Raw genomic sequence first — 14,400 nt, 5'->3', positions numbered from 1 at the left:
CCAGTCCTTCTATAGACTGTTTCGCCATTTTTATTTAAGAGGTAGCTTCATCATTATCATCACTGTCATCATCATCATGGAAACTTACTTTGCTGGTCATCAACTTTCTAAATCTCAAACTTTCAACTCTCAGGAGGCCTAGTGATAGGGGCAAGTAAAAACTCTGAGAAGAGACTGACACTGATTCATGATAGAGTTTTTTTGTTTGTTTGTTTGTTTTTGCGGTACGCGGGCCTCTCACTGTTGTGGCCCGGAGCACAGGCTCCGGACGCGCAGGCTCAGCGGCCATGGCTCACGGGCCCAGCCGCTCCGCGGCATGTGGGATCTTCCCGGACCGGGGCACGAACCCATGTCCCCTGCATCGGCAGGCGGACTCTCAACCACTGCGCCACCAGGGAAGCCCCATAATAGAGTTTTGAAGAGAAATGCTTATGTGGTTTATTGAAATGGGAGGCAGTTTATATCAAGAGAGCAGAAGGAGGAAGAAGTTGGGACAAAGTGTGTAAGTAGGCAGGTATTGCTCACCTCCTGTGCTTTTGTTTTAAGAAAATGTTAATGTGGAGACAACTAGCCTTCTCCCCTCAATCCCCCCACCCCACACTTACACCCAGGGTGCTATCTGGGGCTTCAGTAAAAGGTGCTGGCTTAAGGGGAAACAGGGGAGGAGAATGGGCACGAAACAGAAATGGAATGAGTAAGAGAAAGAGGGAATGGTTGGTAAAGTTACCAAAGAATGCTAGTAACACATACAGCCATGCAGCATTTGAAGTGAACTTTTTCCCTTTGGGGGAATTGTTTTGGCAGGTGGTGTGACCATCCTGAATACCCATTTCATGATGAATACTGACTTCAGAGAGCTCCGCAACAGATATTTTCCCTCTATGTGTGCCAGGACTTTGGGCTGGGTGGTTCCTCCAGCTATGGAAATCAAAGGAGTTTACTATCCTCAGATGAAATGGTGATGGAGACACACTTAACTTTTGTGTAGTGTAAGTGACTTTGACTTAGCTATGTGGGGGGAAAAAAATAGGTTTAAATCTGTTGAAATAACTTGGAAATTATCAGCTAATATTTTATTAAATCAATGTCTTCTGGGTTTCAGAAAGAAAAATATTAGGCTTTAGAAAAGACTTCAAAGGCAACATATGAAGATAAATAACACATGAATTCGGATACTGCTGCCATGGGTAGTCTGAGTTCTTTAGCAGTTAACAGGGCAACAGCAAGGATGGAGAGCTGGACCATGCCAGTGTGCTGGCAGTGGTCTTGATGGTTTGGACCATTGACTGTAATACAGACACAGCCAAGGTAAGATCCACACATGCATTATTAACAGGGAAGTGATTTGCTTCACCTTGAGTAGAGAGAGAGGGCTAAGTATAGAAAAGTCTTACTATAGAGCTAATTAAACACCACAGCGGTCAACAAAGCCATACTGATTTGATTGTTGTTTGTTTCCATCCAATGTGTGTTCGTGTAGCTTTTATCCAGCTTGAAAGATGGATAATTGCTTGTTCTCTCTTGCATGTTTTAAAGGGCCTGAGCTTCAGTAAGCTAGTGATCTATGCTAACACTGCCTGCAACTCCTGCCCCCATTCATTATATGACCACCATTATGCAAAGTGGCTTGAGACAACCTGCATACCCTGTATTGTAAAATAGTCCACAGACCATTATTTCAAAGAAGACATATAAAAAGGAAGCTTTAGGAAACATATTGAAAGAAGAGGTTTTATAGAATCATTAGACTTAAGACTTTGAAAGTTATTGGGATAACTGAATTTTGAGAAAGTAGCAAGTTCAAAAGAACACTGATAATTTTACTATATGTAAATTTTTTAAGTGAATAAAATGATTATTAGAATTCCATAGTAGAGATGTGCCTATTTTCAGTCCAGCCAGAGCAGTATATTTTATTCATTCATATTAAGTCACTCTCACAGGGCAAGAGAGCGCTTCAAAACTTCAAAACATCAAAACAAACTTATGTTTGTCCAAGATCAATTGCTTATAATCTTCCATGATCTGAAAACGTACATTTCTGAGAAACTATCGTTTTAAAAAATTGATCTCTACTTATTGTTTCCAATAATTCTAATATGAATACTTATAATGCTATTCTCTGGAAAATATCTCATTCACAAGAAATAATAAAAATGATGATTTATTCTACCACATGAATCTCCATTTTGTTGCTTGGGGTGGGGGGAATCATCTGAATTCATTTAAATTAGAGACCTTTGGTTGAATTCCTACTGTACATTTAGCACTGGGAAGATAGGGAAGATAGGAAGAAAAGGGAGTACCATAATGAAAGAACAGAAACTCAAGTCCTGACCTCTACTGTCAAAACTCTTCAAAATATTTCAGGGGGCTGGTGTGGAAGAAGGACCACACCTATCAAACCATTTTTTAAAGACAGGCATTGGAAAAGAGTCCCACTATTTGTCAGGAGAAATGTATACATGTATTTCTAAAGATTGGAAGAGGGGAATTCTGTCTTAGTCTTAACAGAGATGGAGGAAAAAGAGTTGGAGACAGAAAACAGAAGGTCAGGAAAGAGTGATCCTGGTCTGCATGAGTTTCTGCATGTCACTTCTCCCTTCACTCTCATTCCTCTCAAGCTTCCCAACTATTTTGGGATAAATTGTATGCCCCCAAAATTCATATGTTGAAGTACTAGCCCGTAGTACCTCAGAACGTGACCTTATTTGGAAATAGGGTCATTGCATATGCGATTAGGTAAGATGAAGTCATACTGGAGTACGGTAGACACTAATCCAGTATGATTGGTATCCTTATAAAAAGGGGAAACTTGGACACAGGCAACACACAGGGAGAGCACCACGTGCAGATAGAGGCAGAGGTCAGGGTGATGCTTTTACAAAGATGTCCAGCAAACCACCAGAAGCTAGGTGAGAGGCATGGACCAGATTCACCCTCATAGCCCTCAGAAGGAACCAACCCTGCCAACACCTTTATCTCGGACTTGTGGTCTCTAGAACTGTGAGGCAATAAACTTCTGTTATGTAAGTGGCCAGTTTGTGGCACTTTGTTCAAGCAGCCCTAGCAAGCAAATATACCATCTCTCAGTAAAGATTTCCAGTCTCTCAAGCTGACACCAGCAGTAAAAATGGCCTTACTTAGTCAATGCTTCACTGAGCTCAGGTATTGATGACCAATATTTTTGACCTTCTTGGGGACTTTTGCAACCCCAAAGATGTTTGTTAACCCAAATCAATCTCTTTCCTAATCAGAGGCCTCTAATGGAATATGGAGTAAGATACATCAATAGTTACATAACCTGCCTGGAAAAGGAGAGGAGGCCAACAGCGTACCCACTGATCCATAAAAACACATGGACCAGAAGAGCAAGGACTTTCTGCCCCAGCCCGCAGAATGTTTTTTGTTTGCCCATCACTGACTATTCTCCTTGGAAGACCTCCCTCAGGCACTGTCTTCCATAATGACACAGAGGTTATTGGAAGAGGCCACAAGAGGCACATAGGCACCAATCCCAAGTCTGCAGGCTTCAACACTGCGACGTGCTGCACACTTCATGACCACAGTTATGGAAATGTAAAAGGTTGAGGTAAATTATATTTCCCAGGCTTGGTATTTCTCTGGAACTCCCTTAAAATTTCAAGCTTTCACTGGTGACTTCAATTTCTGACCATTCCAAACTAGTAACTAAATCATGATATCTTGTGGAGCCCTGGTCCTTGCATGTGAACCCTCCCGGAATCTGAACTGTACCCACCATGTTTCTACCTCCAGATACCAAATCCCCAAGTTCTCACTTCTCTTGATGGGGGCAAGGGGTGAGGAGGGATAGGATAATCTCCTCTGGGCACTGGTATTTTAGCTAGATTGAGAGCTGAAATGCAGAATATGGTGGGAGGTATGGTGGGAGTAGCAGTGGTCTTGACAAAAGTACATGGACTTTTCAGGTCCCCCCTTAAATCTGGCCATTGGTAAATCTTCCTACAAAGACTATGTGGCATCCTTAGGAGCATGAGGGCCCCTTTAATTCTGTCTTGGGGGTTGTCAGGAAGAGATAAAATTGCCAAAGGACAATTTGGAGCTGGGTAGCCCTCACTTTATGTCCTGCTGAAGTTGGTCACATGTTGGTCAGAGAGGAGCAGCTAGTGGAAATGATTGAACATATGTTTTTAAACTGTGTTGTGTGTGTGTGTTGCTATTTGATATGTACTATTGAGCATTTTTTATTGACATTCGTATATAAGACTATTGTGTAGTTTTGTGTATACTCTTTAGTTTCTATTATCAAATTGTGCTCCTTTCATTGTTAAAAGGAGAGAGTGAGATTTTCTTTCACACTCTCCACTCTAGAACAAATTAAATTTAAATGATTTATTTCCTAAAATATTGGTGGAATTCACCTGAGAATTGCCTCTCTGTCAATAGAGAGCCTGTACATTTTCTATTTCATCTCAAATCAATTTTGCAAATTTATCTTCTTCTATAATTTATCAATGTCACATATTTAGCATACGGAGGTATATTTGTTCATTTAGTCAACAAGATTTTTGTGTGCCACTATGGTAGGCTCTATCCTTGGCAGTTGGGATATTTCAGTAAACAAAAGTCCCTGAGCTCTCATACACGCCCGTACTCTTCCAATTCCTTTAATTTTCCTAAACATGTGGTCACCTCCCTCTTGCAATTCTTCTTTTGTATGTCTATGGTCTTGTTTTGTAATTAATGGTTTATCAAGTTATTTTTTATTTTTTCTGGATTTCATTTAGACCAAATTTCCCAAAGGAAAGAAAATTCATTGACTACTTCTGTCTTTCTGTTTCTTAATTCATTCATATCTCATTTTCTTTTACTTATCTCTTGTCTGTTTTTTATAACTCATCCATAGACTTCTAACTTCTTAGGTTGAATATTTATTTCATTGATTTTTGTTAGTTTTTCTTGTATAGTAATATAAACATTGAATATAATGAATTGTCCATTGAGTACTGTTTTAGTTAAGATTTCTTAAGTCGATTTTGTAATTTTACAGATATTCTGAGTTTGGGGTTTGCTTTCTTCTTTAATCGTTGTTTACAAGAGTTCCTGTCTTAGTTTAATTTCTAGTGTTAGAGCTTTTTTTCTAGCTTTTATATTCTACTTTTAATCATGCTGAGCTCAGATATCATCAGTCAATGTTTTCAACATTTCATGGAATTGTGACAAGATACATTCTATTTTAAAGTATTGAGTTGGATATAACGGACATATAATCCTGTGTTATACATTTTTATCATCTAGTATTAGAAGAGCTATTTGAGTGAGTGGTTCTTTCTTTTAAACAGTGATTCTTAACTAGGTGTTAAGAGATTTGGCAATGTCTGGAGACATTTTTGATTGTTACAACTGGTGGGGGTGGGGAGAGGTGATATTGGCATCTAGTAGGAAGAGGCCAGGGATGCTGCTAAACATCCTACAATGCACAGAACAGCTCCCACAACAAAGAAATGTAATTTTTGCTGAGATTGAGAAACCCTGCTATCAGAAGAGTCTTTCTTGATAGATGTTAAAATGTGCCGATTCCTAATGCCATAATTTCAATATATTGCATATAACTGAAAACTAATCCATTTAGCCTTGTTTATAGTGCTTGAAGTAAACTGTCCACCTTTTACATGGACAGTTTGAACAAACTGTCCAGCTATGTTTTTTTCTTGTGTATTTTATCTTTTCTCAGATTATTAAACTGCTAATGGATGCCATGCTTTTAGTATTTGAGTTTAAAACACATGGGCAAGCGAGCCCCAATGAAAATAAGTTAATGCAGGAAACCAGGCTTTCCTGGTGACTCAGTGGTTAAGAATCCACCTGCCAATGCAGGGGACACGGGTTCAAGCCCTGGTCCGGGAAGATCCCACATGCCGCAGAACAACTAAGCCTGTGCACCAAAACTACTGAGCCTACACTCTAGAGGCTGTGAGCCACAACTACTAAAGCCTGCATGCCTAGAGCCTGCACTCTGCACAAGAGAAGCCACCGCAATAAGAAGCCCGCGCACCGCAGGAAAGAGTAGCCCCCGCTCGCCGCAAATAAAGAAAGCCCGTGCACAGCAAAGAAGACCCAAGGCAGCCAAATATAAATAAATAAATTAAAAAAAAAATAATTTCTTCAGTATGAGTCAAGAGAAAAATTGCTCTAATAACAGACCACCATTGAAAAATAGAAGCAATCTGAAAGATTAGATTAAGCTGGTAATCTACTTTCATTCTTGTCCCAAATTTCTTTCTTTATTATTTATTTATTTATTTATTTATTTATTTATTTATTTATGGCTGCCTTGGGTCTTCCTTGCTACACGCGGGCTTTTTCTAGTTGCAGCGAGCGGGGGCTACTCTTCCTTGCAGTGCGCGGGCTTCTCATCGCAGTGGCTTCTCGTTGCGCAGCACAGGCTCCAGGCACGCGGGCTTCAGTAGTTGTGGCACATGGGCTCCATAGTTGTGGCTCACGGGCTCTAGAGCGCAGTCTCAGTAGTTGTGGCGCACAGGTTTAGCTGCTGTGTGGCATGTGGGATCTTCCCGAACCAGGGCTCAAACCCGTGTCGCCTGCACTGGCAGGCAGATTCTTAACCACTGTTCCACCAGGGAAGTCCCCCCAAATTTCTTGAAATAACTAAGCAGAGAGCCAATTAAATAGACTAAGTCTATAGCACCTCTCTAAAATAAAGAAAGGGTACCATCACTGAACCCCAAATCCTTAAGATAAGAAAGCCGAGGTAATTGGATTGACAAAGAAGTAAGAGTAGACCACAGTAGCCTAACGTACTTGCCGGAAACAACTGCTACAAAGGTAATAGCAATTTTAGACATGCTTCAAGTTTAGAATAAAACAATAATAGTAGAAGTTCCCATGACCTCACATCTGACAGGACTATCCCCTCTATACAAACAGTTCTGAGGGGCTCCCAAAAGCCATGTTTGTTTGTTTTATTTATTTATTTATTTATTTATTTTTGGCTGTGTTGGGTCCTCGTTGCTGTGCCCAGGCTTTCTCTAGTTGTCATGAGCAGGGGCTACTCTTCTTTGCAGTGCACAGGCTTCTCATTGTCTGGCTTCTCTAGTTGCAGAGCACGGGCTCTAGGTGCGCAGGCTTCAGTAGTTGTGGCACATGGGCTCAGTAGTTGTGGCTTGTGGGCTATAGAGCTCAGGCTCAGTAGTTGTGGCGCACCGGCTTAGTTGCTCCGTGGCATGTGGGATCTTCCCGGGCCAGGGCTTGAACCTGTGTCCCCTGCATTGGCAGGCGGATTCTTAACCACTGCACCACCAGCGAAACCGGCCATGTTTGTTCTTCAGGCTGAAACCTATTTCTTTCTAATCAAAGTGAATACTGTTCCAGAAGAGAGCAGGTAACTCAATATTGAGACTGGAGAAACAGATCACAACCTGGGAAACTTCAAAAAAACACACAAAAGGTAGGATTAAAAAAAGAAAAGAGCAAAGCTGATTTTGGCATTTACTTCCAGGATAAAGCTGTGGAGTGGGGGAGGCGGAGAAGAAGTGACAATGGCGGGAGGATTAAAGGCTACCCGTGGCCATGTGAGAACCAGCATATATAACTGAAGCAGAACAGATTTTACTACCTCAAAATACTCCACATGGGCTTAAGAATTATTTTGTGCTGAAGACAATTGAGAAGAAACAGATAGAAGAAATCTGTCTTCCCCCGATTTGCCTAAAAGGAGGAAATAAACTTACAAAGTGTCCCTCCTCCCTCTCTACCAGGAAGGACAAAAGTTGAACTGCTAGAGACAACTTTAGATCCTTATCAGTCTGGAGATGGGACCAGAGGAATTTACATAACAAACTTTGCTAACTAGACCTTATTATCTTCTGTTAGTCTCCCATATATTTGTCCTCCCATGATTTGCTGCCCCTAGACTCAAAGTCCTTGTCTTTTGTCTTGTCACTTCTCAAAAAATATATTGCTCTTTTGTTAAGAAGTTATGTAAGACCTAGTTCTAACCAAGCCTTTGAGTTACTCATCTCTGGGAACTCCCATGTGTAACATGCATGAATACATATGTCTGTAAACTTCTGTTTGTTTTTCTCTTGTTAATCTGTCTTTTGTCAGTCCAATCTACAGGGCTCCAGCTGGAGAACCTAAGATGGGTAGAGGAAGAGATTCGTCCTCACCTATAAGACTATGTCAGGTAGAAGCTCGTAGTTTCCTTTTAATAAGGGAGGCAAAGAAGCCAATGACATGAGCAATCATCATGGAAGCCATAAGACCGGTTGTCTCCTCTTGCCAACTCCACCTGCCTTCTGGGCACGAAGCCTCTGAAAGAAAAGTTAAACTCTAAGGTGAACTATGGAAAACTGAGGAACAAGAGCAGAACACAGTTTACACCAGCCAACTCCAAAGAAGACAGCAACAGGGCTTTGCCTAAAACGGCCTTGAGCAATTGGTAGTCTAGGAGGCAGAACCATATAGCTACGAGGCTCCAAATGCACTGCTGATATTCAAAATTCCAGAAGCATTCTTCAAAGGTGTGTGGCATGAAAAGGACGGCCCATATACACAGGTGTCATCAGTCACAGCTGCACCTATTAGCACCATCAATTTCCACCTCCATTCCCAGGCTTTTTAAACTGGAAACTGCATTTTGACCAGGTGGTAGACCCTGCCAGGAATGCCTCACACGTATTTCCTTTGGGGTAAGCCCCTAAACACAGGTTTCTAACTGAGTAATGTTAAAGAACAGCTCTGGGCTAATACCTAAGGATCTTGCACGTATCCACACAGGCACTTAGGCAAAGCTTGATCTGCAGCTGATCTGAGTCTTGGCCGAACATCCTGGGTCCTCTGAAAACAAGAGTGTGCTGGAGGCATGTGAGGAGCTGCTACCAGGCCGTTTCTCACTCAGTGCCCTATCTGCCAAGAAGGAGGCCACAGTGAGGCAGTTTCTCATCTTCTGCCAGGTTTTGATGAGGCCTGAGGCCTCTGACTCACCCCTTGGGGTCCAGCTGCAGACTATAAAGTACCTTAGCAGCAACATAGCAGTGGCCATTCAGCAACAGGATAGACCATCATTCATGTTGCAATCATCTGGACCCTTTTGTTTTGGTGTTGCCCTACTCCAGAGACTAAAGGGAGGAGATTGCCATCATCATAGGGACATAGAAACTGAACAAAAAAAAAAAAAAAAAAAAAAAAACAGCGAGATTATGCTACTATAGAAAAAAATTATAAAACTACTTAGATTCCAATAATGATTCTCCCTCAAGGGTCCTGCTGGTACATAATTATATCTTTGTTTCTTTAACTGATCAATATTCCTAATAGTGACGCCATTTCCATATTAGAGTCTCCTGCTTTGTCACCGTTGCAAGTCTAGCTTGCACAAGAGTTGGTAAAATTTCCCATATTATAATTTTTTTTTTTTTTTTTTTGCGGTACACAGGCCTCTCACTGTTGTGGCCTCTCCCGTTGCGGAGCACAGGCTCCGGACGTGCAGGCTCAGCAGCCATGGCTCACGGGCCCAGCCGCTCTGCGACATGTGGGATCTTCCCGGACGGGGGCACGAACCCATGTCTGCCTGCATCGGCAGGCGGACTCTCAACCACTGCGCCACCAGGGAAGCCCTCCCATTTTGACCAAAAATATGTCTTATCTACCTCCAGGAAGAATTAATAAACTAGATTATAAGAGTTATTAAAATTTAATGGAGCAAGTTTTTATTCCAATTATCTAGTGAAACAACATTAATATATCAAATATTAATATAAATCTGAAGAAAAATGCAAAAATTTCTAGGTTTGTTTTTTTTTTTTGCTTTTTTATGATTTATTTGTAGTCTCTAAGGGGGAAAAATGTCTTGCTAAGGTAGTGACAGAAAAAAATGTTTTAAGAGAAGCTTATGATAATTGGTTACTTGGAAATATGTCAAGAGCAAAAATTGTTTTTAAAAAACTTAAAAATTTTAATAACTGGTACATAGTTATATAGGGAAAAGTTTTATATAATAAGATGATACCTTGGATAAATTAGACTGGTTTAATCTTTTGGTTTAGAAATAGCTATCTTTTCTCTGATTTTACCAGTATAATACTATTTAGCATATTTTCTTGGGTTTATTTTCTAATAAAAAAAGCTAATTAATTTGAGTTTTCTAGATTTCCTCTACTGATTTTAATGGTCAAATAAGCCAATTCATAATAGATTATAAAATATTAAAATTATGTGTCAAAATAAATTGAATTATAATAGGTAATTCTTTATAAGAGGGATTCTTACAATGCTATAAATCATATAGACTAATGTGTCAGCATAAATTATAATATCCAAATCCTTACTTTTAAATACTTAAACTAATATTAAATTGTGTTAATCACTGAGTTATATTTGGGTACCTGAAAAATTTCTAGGTAAGATAAAGACAAAACATTGATCACTAAACATATTAGTTTACCCTCTTCCTTATTTTTACAAAAACTATAGAATGGCAATCAGCAGATTAAAGGATGAACTTGCCCTTAAATGAAAATATACATGAATATTTTTGCCAACTTAAAATTTGATAAGACGATAGTGTGGATGAAAAATTGTTGCTCACCATCTGCCTCTACAGGGATTAGGTCACTAGCCACTGCAGTCCTTCAGCACACCCCGAAAGGGGTTCAGGGCGGAGATCACGGAAAAACTGGCAGAACAGGCCTTCAGATAGTTAGATGTTTTCAGAAGAAGGTTTTATGAGCCTAATTTCTTACATCTTCTCATATCCAGAAAAGCACTAAAATCATTAACAGAGACATCTGCTCCTCATGAATAGCAGTAAACTTCCAGCAAAATGTGTGCTTGATTGCACGTCTCCCCCTTCGCTAAAATCTTGTATATACTGACCTCCTTCTTTACCTCTTCAGAACAGTTCCTCAAATAAAAACGCAGACTTAGAGAACGGACTTGAGGACACGGGGAGGGGGAAGGGTAAGCTGGGACGAAGTGAGAGAGTGGCATGGACGTATATATGCTACCAAATGTAAAATAGATAGCTACTGGGAAGCAGCCACATAGCATAGGAAGAACAGCTCGGTGCTTTGTGACCACCTGGAGGGGTGGGTTAGGGAGAGTGGGAGGGAGACGCAAGAGGGAGGAGATATGGGGATAAACGTATACGTAGAGCTGATTCACTTTGTTATACAACAGAAACTAACACAACATTGTAAAGCAATTATACTCCAATAAAGATGTTAAAAAAAAAAAGAAAGAAAGAAAGAACAGTTCCTCAGAGCTGAGAGGCTGTCTCCCTGGCTATAGTTCTCATTTTATCCCAAGTAAAACTTAACTCACAACTCTCACGTTGTGCTTTTTTTATTTCAGTTGACAGTAGATAATTAGTACTTATGGACAAACATAGCTGTAGACCTTGTTTCTTCTCATTTTAATTTTCTCTGTTAATTGGGTACAAAATTTGGTTGCTATAGTTAAAGATCTCAAAAGCCCTCTCTTGGAAGCCAGATCCTAAATAGACCTTCCTTTCTTAACAGGTGTTATAGCAACAGCCCCCAGTCTCTGGGCATTTCAAACTATGCTAAGCCTCTTTTCACTATTAATTGATAAAAGTCAAGCTTATGTTTTAGGGTAGTAACTCCAATTTAAAACCCTAAACTTTTCTCATTCTAATTTGATACTAAACTCTGATGACAATCTTAATATGATTTTATTTGGTATTAGGAATACTTAAGGTAATTTCTAAATATTTTATTTAAAATATTATGTTATTAACAAATCATCCCATTCAGATAACTGACCCAAGCATGCCACATTACCAGAGGCTTAAGAATTAACATCTATAGGGCTTCCCCGATGGCGCAGTGGTTGAGAATCCGCCTGCCGATGCGGGGGACACGGGTTCATGCCCTAGTCCGGGAAGATCCCACATGCCGCGGAGCGGCTGGGCCCGTGAGCCATGGCCACTGAGCCTGCGCGTCTGGAGCCTGTGCTCCGCAACGGGAGAGGCCACAGCAGTGAGAGGCCCGCATACCGCAAAAAAAAAAAAAAAGAATTAACATCTATATACTTAATAGTAGATATTATGCCTTTAAAGTTGCTTATGAATTTGCCATGCTACAAAAATAAAGGAGTTTTCTAACTTCTTTGTGAAGCCCAAGAAAATTATTGGAGATTATCCAACATCAAAAAAAAATCTCATTATTAAGCTTAAAACCAATGAAGAAAATGCATTTTCTATTATTATGCAAACTAGTGACTCTTACTGGTTTTCATCCAAAAGAGACTAAACATTTATAGTCAATAGAAAGATAGTTATGTAATCTAGTTTCTAGAAGGAAAAAAACCTTATTGATAAAATCTTCCATTATTTGTAATTTTTATAAACCCCTAATAAACTGAAGCTGTAGGGCAAGAACTGAAACCCCTACCTAGTGAATCATTTGAACATTTACAAATGAATCTCATTTTTTTGTTTCAAGCTTTGATATATCTTTTTTAATGATTATTTATAAATAAATATTTTGGTTGAATTTAAGCAGTCTTTTGCCAAAAGACTAACATGCTGATATAAAAACAAAGATTTCATTTTCCCACCTGGAAATATCAATAACAGTGAAAGCTCACTTTACAGGTAAAATATTTTTTAAATGTATGCAAAGTATTCACATTTAACTGAAAAGTCCACATCATTTTCAAAGCTCTAAGAAGAAAAAGGCAAGCTAATGACATTTTAAAGTCAATACTGCCCAGCTTCCAAAGAAGCTTACTCTCCCTCGAATGATAATGGGATCTTATCTCAAAATCTCTATGGGGACTTCCCTGGTGGTGCACTGGTTAAGAATCCGCCTGCCAATACAGGAGACACAGGTTCAATCCCTGGTCTGGGAAGATCCTACATGCCGCAGAGCAACTGAGCCCGTGCGCCACAACTCCTGAGCCTGTGTTCTAGAGCCTGCGAGCCACAACTACTGAGCCCACGTGCCACAACTACTGAAGCCTGCGCGCCTAGAGCCTATGCTCTGCAACAAGAGAAGACACTGCAGTGAGAAGCCCGTGCACGGCAACAAAGAGTAGCCCCCACTCGCCACAACTAGAGAAAGCCCGCGTGCAGCAACAAAGACCCAAGGCAGCCAAAAATAAATAAATAAAAATTTTAAAAAATCTCCATGAACTCTCACTATATTGTTACTAAAATTACCTTTAGGCTTGGCTTGAGTTCTCTACTGACAGGTTCTGCCTTGATGCATCCTGATCTCATTGAGTATCATTATTTAGCTCATTTATGTGCTTAGTTATATACCCAGCAGCTGCCAGCCACACATCCAAAAGGGAAACCAATGATACACCTCTACAGACTAACTAGTTTAGAAGCACTATCACATGGATGAACCTTGAGGACATTATGCTAAGTAAAATAAGCCAGTCACAAAAGACAAATATTGAATGACTCCACTTAGAGGAGGTACCTAGAATAGTCAACTCACAGAAACGGTGGTTGCCAGGGGATGGTGGGGCAGGGGGGTGGGGAGGGAGATGGCGGAATGAGGAGTTAGTGTTTAATGGATATGGAGTTTCAGTTTGGGAATATGAAAGCTCTGGAGGGGGATAGTGGTGATGGTTGCACAATGTGAGTAATGCCCCTGAACTATACACTTAAAAGTGGTTAAAATGATAAAATTCGTTTTATATATACTATACCACAGGAAGGAAAAGGAGAAGGAGAGAGAAGAACTTAAGATTCTACAACCTGGCCATACAAACCTGCTAGAGGCCTGACCCTGAAACCCACTAAAAGGCTCCAGAAACAGACCACGACCAAAGCAGACAGCTTCCTGTGAATTCTGTAATTAAGATTCTCTGACTCAAGATGACATTGGGTGCAGACAGTGTCCCGCCAAGGCCTTCAAATCAAGACTCGTAATCAGGATATAGGATTTACATTTGAGCTTAGGTTTAATAATCATCTCACCTCCATTTCCTTACTCCTTTCACGTTAATCTTTTCTGTGGGCAACACTATCAATTTCCAACTGTTAAATTTGTTGTCCAACCTTCCAAAGTATTTAAAACAAAGCCTGATATCAAAACTTATCAAAAAGGATCTAAGACACTGGATATCACTGATTTCTTTTTTTTTCTTTTTTTAAAAATATTTATTTATTTGGCTGTGTTGGGTCTTCATTGCTGCACGGGAGCTTTCTCTAGTTGTGACGAGCAGGGGCTACTCTTTGTTGTGGTGCACCAGCTTCTCATCGCGGTGGCTTCTCTTGTTGCAGAGCATAGGCTCTAGCTGCGCGGGCTTCAGTAGTTGTGGCTCGCGCGCTCTAGAGCGCAGGCTCAGGAGTTGTGGTGCACGGGCTCAGTTGCTCCGCAGCATGTGGGATCTTCCCGGACCAGCGCTCAAACCCATGTCTCC

The 14,400-nt window shown here is 40.4% G+C and overlaps 1 protein-coding gene across 11 annotated transcripts in view; it reads left to right on the top strand.

The window, feature by feature from the left end:
• The window catches only part of AKR1D1 (aldo-keto reductase family 1 member D1), a 96,578-nt gene extending 82,379 nt beyond the window's left edge, over positions 1-14,199 (top strand). For 6 of the 11 annotated variants that reach the window (XM_027101795.1, XM_027101788.1, XM_027101787.1 and 3 more), the window contains one exon: positions 7,499-9,486. In XM_027101795.1, the coding sequence (XP_026957596.1) occupies positions 7,499-7,595 (97 nt within the window). In that variant the 3' untranslated portion in view covers positions 7,596-9,486. Of the gene's footprint in view, positions 1-804; positions 2,176-7,498; positions 9,487-13,688 lie in introns of those variants that run through there. The other 5 variants (XM_027101789.1, XM_027101797.1, XM_027101794.1 and 2 more) reach the window with 3 other exon arrangements.
• The last annotated feature ends 201 nt before the right edge of the window (positions 14,200-14,400 follow it).

The sequence above is a fragment of the Aethalodelphis obliquidens genome, unplaced genomic scaffold, assembly GCF_003676395.1.
Source record: "Aethalodelphis obliquidens isolate GAN/ISIS:26980383/991018 unplaced genomic scaffold, ASM367639v1 scaffold5, whole genome shotgun sequence".
NCBI classification, from domain to species: domain Eukaryota; kingdom Metazoa; phylum Chordata; class Mammalia; order Artiodactyla; family Delphinidae; genus Aethalodelphis; species Aethalodelphis obliquidens.
Note: the sequence above shows the minus strand (reverse complement) of the source record. Positions and strands in the feature narration are given on the sequence as shown.